The sequence below is a fragment of the Crocuta crocuta genome, unplaced genomic scaffold, assembly GCF_008692635.1.
Source record: "Crocuta crocuta isolate KB4526 unplaced genomic scaffold, BGI_CrCroc_1.0 scaffold1, whole genome shotgun sequence".
NCBI classification, from domain to species: Eukaryota; Metazoa; Chordata; class Mammalia; order Carnivora; family Hyaenidae; genus Crocuta; species Crocuta crocuta.
Window position 1 is genome coordinate 7,539,813 of NW_027527930.1, and position 19,844 is coordinate 7,559,656.

The 19,844-nt window shown below is 38.1% G+C and overlaps 1 protein-coding gene across 5 annotated transcripts in view; it reads left to right on the top strand.

The window, feature by feature from the left end:
* The window catches only part of ART3 (ADP-ribosyltransferase 3 (inactive)), a 148,057-nt gene that overhangs the window by 121,964 nt on the left and 6,249 nt on the right, over positions 1 to 19,844 (top strand). For all 5 annotated transcript variants that reach the window (XM_077750460.1, XM_077750452.1, XM_077750439.1 and 2 more), the window contains 4 exons: positions 2,344 to 3,055; positions 16,351 to 16,383; positions 17,307 to 17,339; positions 18,314 to 18,343. In XM_077750460.1, coding sequence (XP_077606586.1) covers positions 2,344 to 3,055; positions 16,351 to 16,383; positions 17,307 to 17,339; positions 18,314 to 18,343 — 808 coding nt within the window. The remainder of the gene's footprint in view (positions 1 to 2,343; positions 3,056 to 16,350; positions 16,384 to 17,306; positions 17,340 to 18,313; positions 18,344 to 19,844) is intronic.

Consider the following 19,844-nt stretch of genomic DNA (forward strand, 5'->3'; position numbering starts at 1 on the left):
TGGTGGTTGTAGTCAGTAAAATTATAAGTTTGGTCTTAGACTATTAACAGTTGAAGGATTTGGAGCAATTCAAGTGGAATTACTAAGTAGGCAGTTGATAATACAGGTTTGGCACTTACAAGGACAGGTCAGAGGTATTTCAATGATAATTAAAACTATGGACATGTATACAATTGCCTAAGAGTAGAGCTGAGACTTAAAAAAATAAGTAGCCCTGAGAAATTGCAGCATTTAATGGCCAGTAGAATATGTTGGATCTTCAAAAGAATATAAGAGGTGTCCCTTAGAGCTGTTTGGGTGGAGGAATAGAATGAGAAGCCAGATTGGAGAGGATTGGGATATGAATGGACATGGCAAGGATAAACATTTCTTTCAGAAGTTTGTGAGGGAGACAAGAGAGATGATAGGAAGCAAACAGCCAGCCTAGGATATCTATTTTGCTTTCTTATTCTTAAATCAATTTCTCTCTCTCTTTCTCTTTCTCTCTATCTCTGTCTCTCTGTCTCTCTCTTTCCTTGCCCTTAACTCCTTCCCCTCATCCCACCACAAACTTTCATTCACACACACACTTTTTAAGACTTATTCACGTGGAGGATGCAACTTTAACAGCTCCTGAATAAGAATCTTTATAAAGTTTCAACTGAGGTCTCCAATTTAGGTTGCAGTTTATACAACCAATGTACTATTGCAAGTATAGTATAGTGTAAAGAGAAAATGGTAAGGGCATTTTCCTTTTATTTGTAGATCCCTTAAATGGTGTAAATAGCATATTTGCTCATTCTGTGTTTTGATCCATAGGCCAGAGTACAGGGTTCTTATTTAGTTCGCTTGAATATTTTGCTAGTTGCTATGCCAGAACCTTAGAATTAAAAAGGTAAATGTGATATAAATCCTGTCCTTGAGGAATGTATAGTACTTCATGTATTCCTATCATAAAATAATGAAGATAACCACAGTTTGTGGAAGGCTTAGTATGTGGTAGGCATTGTGAGTAGAGGCTTTGCATATATTTATTTTATCATTAATTCTTCACACAACAGTCTTGCAGTTAAGGTATTATTTCCTTTACTCTCATGTTTAGATGAAAAAAATTGAAGCTCAAAAATGTTGAGTAACTTTCCCATATCTAACTAGACCTAGTTATGGAATTTGAACACAGATATGTCTGGCTCCAGGCTAGTGCTAATTACATTACACCACCCTGCTTATTATGTTATGGTGTACCATTTAAAGATACATTAGGCCTTCTTCAGTTGTATATAACAGAAACACTATTCAAACTAGCTAACGCAAATAGGGAATTTATTGATTGTTATCACTGAGGTAGAATACAGTCTTCGGGTACAGCTAGACCTAGGTCCTTAATTAATGCTATCAGGGCCTCATAGCTCTACCTTTTAGCTCTGCAAACCTTCCTTTTTTTGGCTTTATTTACAAACAGGGTTCTCCATGGAACTAAAAGGATAACTATTGGCTGCCCCCAAGCCAATATTATCTTTAGAGCTTATGAATATGGAGAAATAAAGCTTTTTTTCTCCCCTCTGCAACCCTGATTTTTATTTATTTTATTTTATTTTTACAAATAAGTTTATTGTCAAGTTGGTTTCCATATAACACCCAGTGCTCATCCCCACAGGTGTCCTCCTCCATGCCCATCTCCCCCCTCCCCCCACATCCATCAGTCCTCAGTTTGTTCTCAGCATTCAAGAGTCTCTCATGGTTTGCCTCTCTCCCTTTCCCCCACCATTTCTCCCCTTCTTCTCCCTCATGGTCCTCCGTTAAGTTCCTCCTAAGCCTCCTATATGTGCTTAGCGAAATAAGTCAGGCAGAGAAGGGCAACCCTGATTTTTAAACCTGCATCATTGGTTATCATTGGAGCCAAAGATGTAGAATCAGTCCTACTCAAACCACATAGACAAGGGAAAAGGAATAATACTTGACATTATGTATTTATCATGTACAGTATTTCACATGTGATATTTGATTCATTTAGCATTCTTAAGGGGTTGAGGAAATCGAGCTAAGAATATTGTTCAAAACCAGGACTGCCACTCATTTCTTCACTTTCATGCTCATTCTTTCTTCTACACCATAAGATTCAGATGAATGAGTTTCAGGCATAATTGTTGCCATACTTCACACTGCTCACATTTACTATTTCATACAAATAGGTCACAGCTGAGAAAAGTTATCAGTAGCTATGGATATACTTCCTACATAAAAATCATGTCCGAAGTTGTTCCTAAGCAAGGGAGAGATTCTAGGCAGGGCATGAGAGAAAATGATATATACTAAATATCTTAATTTTAAAAGTATTAATTTCCTTTTCCTTTTCCTTTGAAGGTGAAGGCTGAAATGTTAGACCTGGCAGAAAATGCATTTGATGATGAATACCTAAAATGCACTGACAGAATGGAAGTCAAATATGTTCCCCAGCTGCTCAAGGAGGAAAAAGCAAGCCACGCACTCCTAAAGGATGTATGGGGAAATGCAGAAGCGAAATGGGAAGCCAGGAAGACGCAGATCATTCTCCCTATGAGTTTTAAAGATAACCATGGAATAGCACTGATGGCATATGTTTCTGAAGCTCAAGAGCAGACTCCTTTTTACCATATGTTCAATGAAGCTGTGAGAATGGCTGGTCTATCTCGAAAAGATTATATCTATGACTTCCAGTTCAAAGCTTTTCATTTTTATCTGACAAAAGCCCTCCAGTTGCTGAGAAGACCTTGTGACGAAAGTTACAAAAATGTGGTGTATAGTATAAGCCAGGACACCTCATTTACATTTGGAGGTCTAAACCAAGCCAGATTGGGCCATTTCACTTTGGCATATTCAGCCAAACCTCAAGCTCCTAATGACCAAGACATTCTGTTGACCATCCACACGTGCTTTGGAGTTGCCATTGACAAATTTTTTGATAAAGAAAATGAAAGAATTATTTTAATACCTCTGAATGAGATTTTTAATGTGTCACAGGATGGTGCCAGCAAAAACCTTATCCTTCAAAGCACAAACAAGACTTGCAGCCATTACGAGTGTGCGTTTCTAGGTGGTAAGTGTCTCTGTTTTCTCTATGCTTGTCTGGAAGGGAAGGAGTGGGATTCTTAGACCCAGGGAAAGGTCAGGAAAGAAACTGCGAGGTGTTTTAGGAAATGATGCTGATGGTCTTCAGTCTAGCTCCTTTCATATTATTAGGATTTTTTTTCCCTGTCATGTAATTTTATCAAAAGAATACATTTCTAGCATTCTAGAAAGTTAAAGAAATAAAATACTGTTAAGACTCTGGTTCTCAGTCGGCGGCAGTTTTGTCCTGCAGGGTCATTTGGCAATAATTAGAATTTTTAACTATCACAGTTACCCTAGTTGCTACTAGTAGTATCTGATGGGTACATGCTAAGGACACTGCTAAACAAAATGTGTAGAACATTTGCGCCAACAAAGAAGTACCTGGGCCATAATCCTACTTGTAAGGCTTATGAAAAATAGCAACTCCATGCCCCACTGCTCCCTGTCCCCAATTTTCACTCCTCAGTGGCATCTATTTTTAATTTTTCAGCCAAAGTTTTTAAAAACAGGCCTCAGAATGTTATCTCTTGGTTGTTAGATTTTTATACCTCATCAGTTACATCATCAGTAAGTAAGACTCTTTTATCTTTCTGTTCCACCAATCTTAGCATGTTGGGTTTATGGCTTTGTATTTTCAGTGTGACTGTTGCAGCTGTAGCCATCAGTCCACGTTCAAGAAAGAAAGGAAAGGGATCTGGATGGCAGCTAAATCTGCCTATTTAATAAGGAAAGTAAAAGCTTTCCCAGAAACTGCTAGTAGATTTCTGAATATATATCATTTACCAGAACAGCTACTTGGTAATCTGTAACTTGAAGAAACTCATGGAATGGAGGTAATTTAGCTTTTATTCTCTAGTGTAGGGAGGCAAGAGAGAAAGGAGTTTGAAATAGCTGTTATATAAGTAAACCAAACATATATGATAACCACCATCCTCCTCGTCAGTGTGCATTTCTCCCATTCCAGTCTCCCATTGTAGTAAAGACTGGTACCTTTTTAAATACCTCTTTTATCCCAGAGGTATTAGTTGTATGAGTTTTTTTGTTTCTTTAGTTCACCCCTAATCCTTAGAAATATAAATCTCTTCTTTTTTTGTTATTTAAAAATTATTTTAATGTTTATTTATTTTTGAGAGAGAGAGACAGAGCATGAGCAGGGGAGGGGCAGAGAGAGAGAGACACGGAATCCGAAGCAGGCGCCAGGCTCCACGCTGTCCCAGAGCCAGACGTGGGGCTCAAACACATGAAGCGTGAGACCTGAGCCAAAGTTGGATGCTCAGTCGACTGAGGCACCCAGGTGTTCTGAAATATAAATCTTTTCTTAATACATTTAGACATATCAGATACTCTTATGGGGTGTTTGTTTGTTTTGGAATATACTCCTTCTGGATTCTCCCATCAAATAGCTCTGTGATGTACTCTTTAGCTAAAATCTCTCTTTACAATTCTTGAGACTTTCCTTTGCTTCTTCCTTGTGAGGAGTCTCCCATATCTTGTCTCTCTTTTTTGAATTACTCCTTTGTTTGGCAGGGGTTTGGGTTCTCTAAAAGTTTTCTGAGAAAAGGGACATTGAGGGAGATTTTTAAGATGTTACACGCCTGAAAAATCTACTTGTAGGCTTGAAAAATAGTTTGTGTAGGTTTGTATTTCTTTTGTGGAAATTATTTTCCTTGGAATTTTGGAGTTACTCTTCAATTGTCTTCTGGTTTCTGGTGCTGCTGTTAAAAAGTGTGAAGCCATTCTAATTACTAAAACTTTGAGTAAGACCTTATTTTTTTTCCTCTGGATGGTTTTAGAATGTTTTCTTTATCCCCAGCATTCTGAAATTTCATGATAATGTGGTGCAGTGTTTATCAATGAAAGGTTAACAAAACCCTTTTTCCTTTCTCCTGTGTAAATGACCTCCTGTAAATCTTCTAGTACTGTTTCTCTGTCATCTCCTGAAAGTGGAATGGCAGCTGTGTAAACAGGTAACACATGTATAAGGGTAAACATAGCCCTTGATTGGTAAAATGCATCTGAGCTGGGAGGGTTGTGAATAAACTATAAATACTTGGGGGAAGCCATAGTTTTGTGCATTTCTGAATGTGGTATGACATACCCAGGTGTTTTTCTTGCTGAGTCCTGAAACCACTCATGGACTGGTCTCAGAGATACCATCGTCTTTATGTGGCACGAGGCCACTAAACTAGAACGGTTCCTGCACCCACCTGTATAAACGTGTTTCCTTGTACCAGCTATCATTCTGGGAGTTAAAGAATATCCCTGGACTGCTGTGAGGACTTGCGCTGAAGGGATGTATCTGATGTTGCCCTGCTGCTAAATAGTGCACAGTGTTCCTTGCCTTGCATTCTTCTGCCAAACTGAGTAAACAGGTGGGAAGAGAGCCTTTTTGGGTCTTAGATGTGTGACTGTCTTGCTGAACCCCAAACCAGAGCCACTGATCAAGCAGAATGAGTATTACAGTAGGGCCTCAGAAGTGGTAGAGACTTTTAGACTTGGACTCAGTATGTCCAAGGCACTATGACATAAAAAAGAACAGGTAGGGAAGCACTGATAAGACATCATGCCAGGTGAGAGGCTGATCTACTTATGATTTAATGGCAGAAGCTGTGTGGTAATTGAGGTGCCTGGGGCACAAAATTTAAGAAAGGTCCTTTTTCTTAGGATCATACACTTGTACCATCTGCAAACTTGGATGATTCTAAGATGAGTGCCTTTTAAATTTTGCACTCATAGGCACCTCATTTGCCTTACCCTAGTCCTGGACCTGAGTTGCAAGTGAGTGAAACTAACTGTTCAGCTTGAGAGGACAGATGAAGATGGGAACGAGTAAATTTGTATTGAGAGAAAACGTGCCCATTCCCCTCACCAGCCATACAGTAGACCTGCCCCAAAACCAAGCCAGTTAGAGCTGGCTCATACCAGCTCTTGGGATCTGATTGGGGGCATACATCTCTTCCCAGTTCCTCATATATCCCCGGAGTTTGAAATTGACCATCGTTGAAAGTTTTACCATGGAAATCAGTGAACACTACAAATTAGGACTCCACCACCCACCCCAAAACCTATTCGCCTAAACCAGCACATCACAGCCAGAAACCCAGATGAAGCTGCCAGAATGAAAGCACTTTTGGTGCTCCTGTTGCATTCAACCAAATGCTATTTGTGGAGGCACTGGCTATACAGAAGCCCTGGCTGCATTAGCTATAGGCCAGATCAATCACTGGTATCTGGTTGATAGACAAAAGATGGGCAGTGGAACCCACAGAGTTGTTTGTGAGTTGGATTATAAAGAACAAAATGGATGTAGCCTTTGGGTTGATTAAGAAGGAGCTAGGGCCGAGATATGCATGTGGAAGTGCAATATGAGCTCCTGTAAGGAGGGAGGAGAGGAATATGCACACTGCTGTGTGCCTCCCCACAAGGCCAGGCAGAGGCTGCACAGCAAGTTAATGTACAAACCAGCCACAAGGGGAGACATTTGTGGAGGTTCACATGCAGTATTTGTTTGGAGAGCTGTGCCAAAGTCCACTGCAAATGATTGTATAGATTTAATGCTAAACTGGAATCTAACCAGGATCTTCTACTGCTATCTAGAAACAGCTAATGGGATCTCAGGAGCTAAACCTCTCAAAGAAATAATTAAAACTAGGCTGTTTTACGGGAGGTATCACCATCCCAGACTTTAGCCTCTACTACAAAGCTNTAAAATATTTGTAAAAAAAAAAAAAAAAAAAAGGCTGTTTTAGACAAGGTGAAGGCAGGTATCTGATGGAACCCTGGGACACCAGAAGGGAGATTGTTTGCTCTTCTGTGAGGCCTTCCTGAACAGCAGCAGGTGCAAACTCCCCTCTCTGGGGATGAGAACAGGCTGACACCATTTTTAACCCTTCCTATCAGCACCAGTGGGCTTCAGAGAGAGGCACAGTGATCACACTGAAGGTTTGAGCTGCTTATCCCAAGCCCTGCCTCCCTGTACTCTGAAGGTGCTTCTCCTTCCCTCCCCTNGCCCCTGTCCCTGAAGACCAGCACAAGTACCAAATCTCCTAACCATAGAATGCTGCAAGCTTTAGCTTTAGGGGAAATAGGATCTAGCCTTTTTTAACAAGCAGATCAAAACACACATAGTTAAAACTTTCCACACCACTGGACAAGGCCAAACACTTCCCACTGCAGGCAAGGAGTAACTGCAGAGAACTGACGTAAGGAAAAGAACAACCAAAACACAACAGAGTGCACACAGCATATACCAAAAATATTTCCTGAAGTGTATCCTGAAGCCCTGGACAGCATAGGACTTCTTAATAGCCATTAGTCTCAGGAGCAGGAAGTTAGGCTTCCCTAACACACAGAAGACCGAGAGCTAAACAAAACAAGTTGGAGGAACTCATCCCAAAAGAAAGAACAAGAAGAGGTCATGAGCAGGGATCTAATCAAAATAGGTATAAGTAATAAGCCTGAACCAGAATTTAAAACAACACTCATAAGGGTACTAACTGAGCTTCAGAAAAGTATAGAAGACAGCAGGGAGCCCTTTACCATGGAGATCAAAAGACCTAAAAACTAGTCAAACCTGAATAAAAAAAAAATGTGATAACCAGTATGCTAAATAGACTATAATGACAACAAGGATGGAGAAGCAGCAGAGGAATGAATAAGTGATATAGAAGATAAAATAATTGGGGTGCCTGAGTGGCTCAGGTAAGTGTGGGAATTCAACTCAGGTCATGATCTCACAGTTCATGAGTTCAAGCCCTGCACTGGGTTCTCTGCTTTCAGCACTGAGTCTGCTTCATATCTTTCTGTCTCTCGCATGTGCTGTCTCTGTGTTCCTCTGCTGCTCATGCCATCTTTCTCTCTCTTAAAAATAAATAAACATTTTTAAAAAGATAAAAATATAGAAAATGATGAAGCTGAAAAGAAAAGGAAAAGGAAATTACTAGATCATAAATATGTACTTACAGAACTCAGTGTCTCCATAAAGTATTATAACATTTGTATCATAGGAGTCCCAGAAGAAGAGAGGGGGAAAGGGACAGAAGGTTTATTTGAGCATATTATAGTTGAAAACTTCCAACATCCGAGGAAAGAAAGACATCCAAATCCAGAAGGCACAGAGAACTACTATCAAAATCAACAAAAGCAGGCCAGCACCAGGACATATCATAGTAAAACTTGCAAAATACAGAGATGAGGAAAGAATCCTGAAAACAGTAAGGGAAAAGAAACCTCTAACCTACAAGGGAAAACAAATAAGGTTAGCAACAGATCTCTCCACAGAAACTTGGCAGGCCAGAAGGGAGTGGCATGATATATTCAATGTGCTGACTGGGAAAAATATACAGCCAAGAATCCTTTATCCAGCAAGGCTGTCATTAAAAATAGAAAAATAAAGAGTTTCTCAGACAAAAACTAAAGGAGTATGTGACCCCTATTCCAGCCCTGCAAGAAATACTAAAGGGGACTTGTTGAGTGGGAAAGACTAAAAGCAACAAAGACTAGAAAGAAACAGAAAATCTCCAGAAACCGTGACTTTAGAGGTAGTACAGTGGCACTAAAGTCTTACCTAATAATTACTCTGAATGTAAATCAACTAAATGTCCCAATCAAAAGACATAGGATATCAGATTGCATAAAAAAATTAAGACCCATCAATATGCTGCCTATGAGAGACTCATTTTAGAACTAAAGACACATCCGGATTGAAAGTGAGGGGTTGGAGAACCATTTATCATGGTCAAAAGAGAGCCAGAGGAGCCATACTTATATCAGACCAACTAGATTTTAAACCAAAGACTGTAAAAAGAGATGAAGGGCACCATATCATAATAAAGTGGTCTATCCAACAATTGTAAATATGTATGCCCCAAACTTCAAATTGCCCAAATGTATAAATCAGTCACAAACATAAACTTATTGATAATAATACCATAATAGCAGGGGACTTCAACACCCTATTTACAGAGAGGGCAGATCATGTAAGCAGAAAATCAAGGAAACAATGGTTTTGAATGACACAGTGAACCAGATGGGCTTAACAGATGCATACAGAACATTTAATCCTAAAGCAGCAGAATACATATTCTTTTTGAGTGTATAGGGAACATTATCCAGAGTAGATCACATCCTGGGTCACAGATCAGGCCTCAACCAGTACAAAAATATTGAGATCATACCATACATATTTTCATACTACAGTGCTATGAAACTTGAAGTCAACCACAAGAAAAAATCTGGAAAGACCACAAATACATGGAGGTTAAAGAACATCCAACTATAAAATGAATGGGTTAACCAGGAAATTAAAAAATAAATTTAAAAAGTAAATGAAAATGAAAACATGACAGTTCAAAACCTTTGGGATGCAGCAGAGGTGGTCCTAAGAGAGAAGTATATAGCAATACAGGGCTACATCAAGAAGCAAGAAAAATCCAAAAACACAACCTAATCTTACACTTAAAGGAGCTAGAAAAGTAACAGTAAATTAAAGCCTAGAAAAGCCAGCAGATGGGAAATAATAAAGATTAAAAAAATGATATAGAAGAAAAATCCCAGTAGAACAGATGAATGAAACTAAGAGTTAGGTCTTTGAAAAAATAAACAAAATTGATAAATCCCTAGCCAGACTCCTCAGAAAGAAAAGAGAAAGGACCTAAATAGATAAAATCACAAATGAAAGAGGAGATATCACAACACCACAGAAATACAAGCAACTATGAGAATGTTATGAAAAATTATATGCCAACAAATTGGGCATTCTGGAAGAAATGGATAAATTCCTAAATATACAAACTACCAAAACTGAAACAGGAAGAATAGAAAATTTGAACAGACCTATAACGAGCAAAGAAGTAAATCAGTAGTCAAAAATTTCCCAAGAAACAAGAACCCAGGACCAGATGACTTCCCAGGGGTATTCTACCAGACATTTGAAGAAGAGTCAATACCTCTTATTCTCAGACTATTCCAAAAAAAAAAAAAAAAAAAAAAAAAAGAAGGAAAACTTCAAAACTCCTTCTGTGAAGCCACGTTTACCTTAATTTCAAAACCAGACAAGGACACCACTAAAAAGGAGAATTACAGGGAATTCATCCTTGAGGAACCTGGATGAGAAAATTCTCAACAAGATACTAGCAAATCAAGTCCAACAGCACATTAAAAGAATCATTCACTACAGTCAAGTGGGATTTATTCCTGGGCTGCAGGAATGATTCAGTATCTACAAATCAAATAATGTGATACACCACATTAGTAAAAGAAAGGATAAGAACTACATTAACTTCTCAATAAATGCAGAAAAAGCATTTGACAAAATACAGTATCCATATTTGATAAAAACTCTGAAGAAAGTAGGGATAGATGGAATATACCTCAACAGTATGAAGGCCATATAGGTAAGAAGACCCACAGCTAATATTATCCTCAATGAGGAAAACCAAGGAGCTTTTCCTCTAAGCTCCATAATAGGAAGGAGAAGTCCACTCTCAAATCCTGTTATTTAAGATAGTACTGGAAGTCCTAGCCTCAGCAACCAGACAACAGAAGAAAATAAAAGGCATCCAAATTAGCGAGTAAGAAGTCAAACTAGTATTATTCGCATTGAATGATACTCTGTAGAAAACCCAAAAGACCACCAAAAAACTGCTAGAACTGATACATGAATTTAGCAAAGTTGCAGGACATAAAATCAACATACAGAAATCTGTTGCATTTCTATCCATCAATAATGAAGCAGAATGAAAGGAAGCCAAGTAATCAATCCCATTTACAATTGTACAGAAAACCCAAAGATACCTAGGAATAAATCTAACCAAAGAGGTTAAAGATCTGTACTCTGAAAACTAGAGAGTTTATGAAAGAAATTGAAGATGACAAAGAAATGGAAAACATTTCATGATCATGAATTGGAAGAACAAATATTGTTAAAATGTCTTTACTACCCAAAGAAATCTACACATTTAATGTAATCCCTATCAAAATACCACCAGTGTGTTTCACAGGGCTAGAACAAAGAATTGTAAAATTTGTATGGAGCCACAAAATACCCTTAGAGTCCAAAGCACTTCTTGAAAAAGAAAAGCAAAGCTGGAGGCGTAACAATTTTGGACTTCACTCTATATTACAAAGCTGTAGTCATCAAGACACTATGGTACTGGCACAAAAATAGACACTTCGGTCAATGGAATAAAATAGAAAACCTGGAAGTGGACCAAAACTATATGGTCAACTAATCTTTGACAAAGTAAGGAGTATCCAATGGAAATAAGACCAACTCTTCAACAAATGGTGTTGGGAAAATTGGACAGCAAAATGCAGACGAATGAAGCTGGACAACTTTTTTACACCATACACAAAAATCAAAATGGATAAAAGACCTAAGTATGAGATAGGAAACCTTATCAAAATGCTAGAGAACACAGGCATCAACCTCTTTGACCTTGGCCACAGCAACTTCTTACTAGACACATCTCTGTAGCCAAGGGAAACAAAAGCAAAAATGAACTATTGGGATTTCATCAAGTAAAAAGGCTGCACAATGAAGGAAAGAATCAACAAAAAAAGGTAATCTACAGAATAGGAGTGGATATTTTTAAATGTCACATCTGATAAAGAATTAGTATCCAAAATTTCTAAATAACTTATCAAACTCCGTACCCCAAAAGACATGAACAGGCATTTTTCTTTCTTTTTTTTATATTAATAGTTTATTGTCAACTTGGTTTCCATATAACACCCGGTGCTCATCCCAACAAATGCCCTCCTCCATGCCCATCACCCATTTTCTCCTCTCCTACCACCCCCTATCAACCTTTGGTTTGTTCTCAGTATTTAAGAGTCTCTTATGGTTTGCCTCCCTCCCTCTCCTTAGCTGTTTTTTTTCCCCTTCCCCTCCCTTATGGTCCTCTATTAAGTTTCTCCTGTTCCACATATGAGTGAAAACATATGGTATCTGTCTTTCTCTGCCTAACTTATTTTACTTAGCATAACACCTTCGAGTTCCATCCAAGTTGCTACAAATGGCCAGATTTCATTCTTTATCATTGCCATGTAATATTCCATTATATAGATAAACCACTTGATCCATTCGTTAGTTGATGGACATTTAGTCTCTTTCCATGATTTGGCTATTGTTGAAAGTGCTGCTGTGAACATTGGGGTACATGTGCCCCTATGCCTCAGCACTCCTGTATCCCTTGGGTAAATTCCTAGCAGTGCTGTTGCTGGGTCATAGGGGAGTTCTTCTGTTAATTTTTTTGAGGAACCTCCACAGTGTTTGCCAGAGTGGCTGCACCCGTTTACATTCCCACCAACAGTGTAGGAGGGTGCCCGTTTCTCCACATCTTCTCCAGCATCTATAGTCTCCTGATTTGTTCATTTTAGCCACTCAGGCCAGCATGAGGTGGTATCTTAGTGTAGTTTTGATTTGTATTTCCCTGATGATGAGTGATGTTGAGCATCGTTTCATGTGTCTTTTGGCATATAGCTTTATCTTTAGTAATCTAGTTCTCATGTCTCAGGGGCCTGATCATACAGTCTAGAGCATTAGAGTTGGCACATGAACATATATAGAGGTAGATTTCAGTAAGTCTCAGGGTAGTGTACTTACTACAAGGATCACCATTTGGAGTTCAGCTCCTCACAAGAGCATCCACGGCAATGAATGAGTTATCGTAATGGATGGATGCAGCACTTCATTGGATGTGCCCAGCCTGGGGGAAGGCTGTTTTATTAGAGAACTGTGCTGTCTTTTCAGGTATGAAGTCTTGTAGGTAAGGTCTCTGTTGAGCCAGTAGTTTGGGTAGAGGAGTATTTAATGCTTTTGTGTAGTCTAATGCAGAGGTTCTCAGATTTTCTCAGTTCATGGTATCCCTAGTCTTGTCCTAATTGTTTTGACAATGTCCATATGCTAAAAGAAATACCTAAAAGTTCTGTTTATTAAGTCAAACAACTCAGTGTTTATGTTCTAGCATCTTAGTAACTGTTTGAAAAGTAATATACATAAACAATTTTCTAAATATTATTTCATTCTTTTTTAAAAAAAATTTTATGTCTTTATTCTGAGATAGACAGAGAACGAGCGGGGGGGGGGGGGGGNCGAAGTCGGATGCCCAACCGACTGAGCCACCCAGGTACCCCAATATTATTTTATTCTTAACCGCAGTAATTTGCTAATGGGATATAGGTGCCTATTTAACACTGCACAGCTTGTCAGACTCTGGAATCATACTAGATACCACCTTATTTCCTGATCCACACTGATTTTTCACATATGTTTGTTTTTTATCAGAATTGCTGAAAACGCAGCCTTGCAAATATGTCATCAACGGAATGTTGACATGGTATAACTTTGAAACTGAGTTTCACTTCAAGCTAGTAGTTCATGCTGTGTCTGACAGATACCAAGTACATCTGCGTTTGTCCTGAAATTTTAAAATATCCCTTGGTAGCCCTGTGAATTTGCTATAGCATTCAGGGACACCTCCACCACTTTTTGGAAACAGCCACTTGTTTGTGAAAGTGGTCAAGCCCTTAGGAGCCACGTTTGGCCCTTAATTGGAAGTAAAATTTCCATGTGACAATGGAATTTTGGGAGTTTTATCTTACCGTCATTGGAACTTAAATTCAGGGAGAGCCCATTGCATGATAAGATCTTGGGTTGGAGAGACATGACTTTTCTTTCCCTGCAAAGGGAGGAAATGCTTTTGTGCAGAAACCTAGTTATCAGCAAATACTGCCTTAGTCTTGTTGCTGGAAATTCTAATCAGCTATGAGTTTGGTCACAGACATCTGTAATTTCTAGGGATCTGAAGGAGAAAGGAAACTCCTGAGAGGGCTTTATTTGCTGTTGTCTGTATTGTTTCTGAGTCTTCTTACTGTAGAGTTCTCTGCTAAAATGACACCTTAAAAGGTTTTCCAGTGTGACTGGTGGGAATAGCCACCATTCTTGTTCTCATGGGTTCCTTCCGTGGCCTCAGGTTGTTTCCTCATACCTGATCATATAAGTTGATCAGTATTTTGCTCAGTATTCAAAGGAAACCCTTTGAAGACCTCTGGAGTTCTGTCTCTGCAGCTCCCTCCTCTTTAGTACTCTGTTAAAAGCAAATTATCTTGGTATTTTCTTTGTGGAAAAAATTTAAACTACTTAATAGTTTAAGTATCATTCAAGTTTTTATTCATTCTTAAGTTTTAATAAGTTCTCTCTTTCTAGGCATTTGTTTTGTATTTCAAATTTATTGGTATAAAGCTGGTCGCAGTAGTCCCGTGGTTTTTTTTTTTACACCTACCAAATCTGTGGTTATAGTCCCTTCTTTCATTTTCTACGTATTTGTGCTTTCTCTCGTTTATTTCTGTACCAGTCTCTCTCTTTTAACCTAAAATAGTTTACTCTTTGCTGCTGCTGAAAAACTAATGGAAAATTAAAATCAGAGTCAAATAGGGAAGAGAAATGCAGTCTTGAATAAATGGATTTGTGTTAAACATTAAAGGAGATCCATCCTCTATTACTGAGGAGGCTCTCAAAAATTTTTTTGCTTAAAAATCACTTGGACTTCTTGCTTAAAATGCAGAATATAAGGCATCACTCCCCAGAAATTCTATATCAGTAGTCCTGGCTAGGGCCCTGGTGCACTTATTAATAAGCATCCAGATGATTCTGAAGTATGTGATTAGAAGACTACACTTTGAGAAATATACTCTGAGGTGTGGTACAGATGAAAGATAAAAGCTTTAAAATTCCCCAATGTCTAGTCCCCTGGCTGAATCTTTCTATTATACCAATTGCTTTCTTATCCACATCTTCCCTCACCTTTACCTCACCCTCACCTAAGCCCTCTGGGTAAGGCTTGCACCTACTCACTTCCTGCTAAGACAGTATTTTGTATTAGTCTCTAGACTGTTTTTTTTTTTTTTTTAATTTCTAGTCTAAGGGCACCTGCATAGCTCTGTCTGTTAAGTGTCTGACTCTTGGTTTTGGTTCAGGTAATGATCTCACGGTTTGTGGGCACAAGCCTCATGTTGGGCTCTGCAGCTGATGTTGTGGAGCCTGCTTGGGATTCTCTCTCACCCACTCTTTTCCCCTCCCCAACGTGCGCGCTCTGTCTCTGTCTCTCTGTCTCTGCCTTCTTTCTCTCAAAATAAGTAAATAAACCAAAAAAAAAATAATAATAATAATTCTAGACTAGCCAGACTCCTGAGGTTAGCCTCAGGGCACCATTCAGATTTGAACAGATCCCTACCATTTCCTTGACCAGTAGAAACTGGATCCAGTCACCTAGATTTTTGGTTCAAACTCCACACAGATGGTACAGGATTTGAGAGCAGATTATGGAAAATCACGTCTCTTCGTAGTGAAGCCAGCCTCTTAGGGATCCCCCCATTTTAGATGGAGAGATTCATCCTCAGGTAGCTAGATATTCAGATTAGATTAGTGAGTTAGCCGGGCATGGAAAAGAGACCATAGGACTCTAAATCCTCATGTTGCATCCTAGGAAGCCCTCCGTGTTTCATGCTGGCTCCAAATCTAAAAGTCCTCTCACTGAAGTTCTTGCCTTAACCATGGTTGGGCAGGCTAACAGGTTTCCCTGTATGTCATGTATGTCAGAGGAGTCACTGCAACGCTGGTGACTTTTTATAGGGCAACTTCAAAGAGAGGGACTAGGACCTTATAAAGATACACTGATAGGTGCCATATTCCTGGTCTCCAAAAACTGTGGATTTTCTTATATATATAGATCAGTGTTCTGGAATAGACCATAGGTTAATGTTTGGGGTAGACCAACTTGTTGCCTTATATGAATGTGAAGGATTTTTCTTTATATATTCAAGGATCTAGAAGATCTGATTGAGATTCTCTTTCAAAAGTGAATAGGAATTGTCATAGTCAAAGGATAAGTTTGCTGTTGAGGCCATTTAGTATCTGAAGAGATTAATTGAACAGATGGGTAAATTTTTTCCTAACTTTTGCAGACGAATCATAAAATAGAATCATAAAATGTTAGCCTTGGATGGGCATTTCGAGGTCATTTGAAGCAGATTCCCTATAAAAGATACAGATAAGGAAACTGAATTCCAGGAACATTAGATGTTTTATCAAAGATCATGCTGTTGTTTGGTGGCTGTAATATAAATACAAAAATGTAATTGTTCTGCATTTTGAACCCTACCAAATTATGGATCTGATAGATGAAAGCTGAAAAATTAGATTAGCAGTAGCCATAAAACCATTTTGAAATCTTTACTAAGGCAGATTGTGTCTAACGAAGCTATATCTTCCTGTTTCAGGACTAAAAACTGAAAATTGTGTTGAGAACATGGGTAAGATACACTTTTAAAGTATTATCTCTGTAATGGGAATTTTATCAGTGTTACTCTCCCAGGTATGGGTCAGAGCTACCCCACCATATTGTCATATGTCAGCCACCATTTTCTCAAGGCTGAGTTGTGCTGCTACAGCTACCACCACCACCACCACCACCATCTTGTCAGGAGGAGGGCCCAGGAGCCTCTGCTGCTTGCTCTCCACCACTGGCTGCACCTGGGGCCATTCTCTCAAACACAGCATTTGCCCTGGGCATGCAGGGAACCATACTACTCTCACCCTAGCCTGTCCATGTAGGAGCTTAAGGACTTGCAAATGCGCCTACATGATTCCTATGCACAGAGCTGGATTCATATTCTTATATTTTGATATCTTAGGAAATAACATCTGGGGTAGTGACAAAGGGAAGAAATAGAGTGCATTTGGTTCAAGGAGAGAATCAGAGGGAACAGAATGGTAATACAGTTTGTCTGTCTCCTGTTCCCCAGGGAAAAATGAGGAGGTAACAAAAATAATTTTTTCAGAGGACCATGGGAAAAATTTGGGAAGATAAACAGGATTTCTAGGAGGAATAGTATTATCAGATAATTTGAACAGATTTAAACCAAGGTTTCCAGACAATGCTTTCGGCTAATGCATGCTTTGGGTGGATCCTTTTGAAGATTTCCTTTGTTACAAACCTTGAAAATAAAGGTCTGTTTCTAGCTGCCTTTCTGGCTAGTTTTTCTATGAATTCTTCATGTAATTAAATCCATATCCATTTGTTTTGAGATTATAATCTTAAATTTCTCACATTACTGTATTCTTGTAAGCCAAGCTAAATCATTATTATTATTAAGCATTTAAAAATAAAGTGAACCTGACATTTATTTGCATCTGAGCATAGTATTTAGGTAATGAAAACGTGTTTGTATTTCAGAACATTATCAACCCATCTATATCTACAACCCTGGTAAGTGTGCTCTAATTTTTAAAAATAATCTTTACATGGATATTTAATATTTAGAAGCTCTTTCCTGTTAAGCAAATTCACTTCTTAGCTGGAGAAAGAGTACTTTGTAGATAAGAAGGGAAGTAATTTGACAGATAATAGAGGGGGGAAAAACAAGAACCTATTTTGGGGAAACTTACCTTCCTGCAGATGAGAGGGGTTGGGTCTTTGGAGATCTGAATAATATGGAAACATTCAGTGGAGTAGACCTGAAGAGCTAAGTGGCTCTTGACAGGTCTGAGGGCCTCTTATTTATAGTTCTGTATTTAGTCATTGAGAATTGCCTGTGTGGCACCACACATCCGGATGAAAGTAGAAAAGCTACTCATTTGCATCTGTCAAATATACTGATATTTGCTATCATTTGACTAAAATATCTAGGTGATTAGATGCTTTTCCTCCCTAAGTTTCCATTTATGGTGATAGGCCTCAGATCACTTCTTTGCATTTAAGTTCCTTATTATGTGTTTGGCCCATGTGGCTACAATAAATTTTCTTCATTGAAGAGGGAACAGCATCTGGCTTTTTCTTAAGCATACAGTTTATTTGATTTTTAGCAGATACTTCCTGTGAAGCATTTTATGCCCTTGAGGACTTGCTTTGGAACACTTCTTATTGGCCACTGTAGCCACATATTTCACTGGTCATTTCACAGGGATTTCAGCTAACTCTTTTCAAGATGGACATTTTTCTAGCTTATTGAGATTCCCAAGAGACTTGTTATATGTGATGATTTTTCTTTATAAAGGAGCCAGAGGAAGAGTCCGGCCCAATTAGGTGCATTTAGACTCTGGCTAACACTTACAGTTAGTAGCTTGGATGTACCAAGTGGTTCTTTATGGCTGTAATTCCTAAAAATTGTTTGTTGTAAGTATAGGAGTTCTGATTTATTTTGTTTTATCATTAAAATGGATAAGTTTCTTCTTATAACTTAGGTGAGAAAAACCAGAACCTTGAAGACTCTGGTAAGACATTTTCATAAACTCTGGGGGTTTTCATTTGCAATATGGCTCTTTTAGGGATGGAAACAGGTAAGCATGGCATGGTAAGGAAAAGTCGGAAAAAGGCAGAACCCACTTTAGCTTACTAGTTTGGTATATCAGAGCCCTCCTGAGTTACACATAGATCTTATTTAAAAAGATGACACAGCAGCTCTCTCTCTTATCTATATCTCCGAGATGACCTGCAGAGCAGCTGGAGACATGACATGAGGAATTAGTTCTAACGAGCATATTTTCTGCTTTTATATAAAGTTAAGTGTTACATGAATAGAGGAGGGTGTGACTAATTACTCACAAACTCTTGTGACATAGGGTTAGGGTGTTGGGCAGGAGCATTAAAAAATGGCAGTATTTTTTTCTAAATTACAATGATTTAATATGTTTATTTCTGCTTCCTGCTATCTGAGTAATTGATGCTGTTAGCTATGTACATCTGATTGTTTAGTATATTTCAGAGTACAGCTCATTCCCAGGTTTTTGTTTTTGTCTTTTTTTTATAATGATATTACTCAAATGTCCTCAAGGGAGCTGAGACAGGGACACTCATAAATTAATGGTAAGATTATAAATTGGAACTTTTCTGAAGGACAATTGGATAGTGTGTATTACTAGCCTTAAAAATGCCCATGCCTGTTAACCTAGTTATAACACTTTTAGATATTTGTCCTAAGGAAATATAAAGATTTGTGAACAAAGTTTTTACATTGTTATGGTAGCCAGAATTTATATATAACCTTAGTGTCCAACAGTGGAGTATTGTTAAATAATATCCATATTATGAAACACTAAACAACTTAAAAGTCATGGTTTTGAAAAATATTTAAAGATATGAGAAAGTACTTACAGTGGCAAGTAAAAATATGATGTAAAACAGCGTACAGGCTGTAATATCAACTTTATTTTAAACTGTCAAAAGATAGAAGTGTCCACTTATAATATAAATAGGTAGTGGATATGTAACGTGTAGTAAGCATGATGACTAGACTGGTACTGCTGTACGTCACATTTTAAAGTTGTTAAGAGAGGATATCTTATCACAAGGGGAAAAACCATTTTTTTTCTTTTTTAAAATACCTGTTTGAGATGATGGATGTTAATTGTAATCATTTCACAATATATGTAAGTCAAATCACTGTGCCGTACACCTTAAACTTACACAGTGATGTCTTTCAATTACATCATCAATAAAGCTGAGGAAAATGTTTAAAAATGTATTATGTACATATATTATACATAACAAAGAAATTGAAAGGAGATATACCAAAAATGTTGAGAATGAGTAGTTCTGAAATCTGGGATTATGAGTAATTTTTAATAATTTCCTGTGTTTTTCCAAAATATCTATAGTTATAATGTATTATGTAATCAAGAAGTTTTATTTTTAAGAAATAAATGTAGGTCAGTCTTTGGACTGAATCTTAAAAAAAAAAAAAAAAAATAAAGAGCTGTTTTTCTTCCTCCCAGA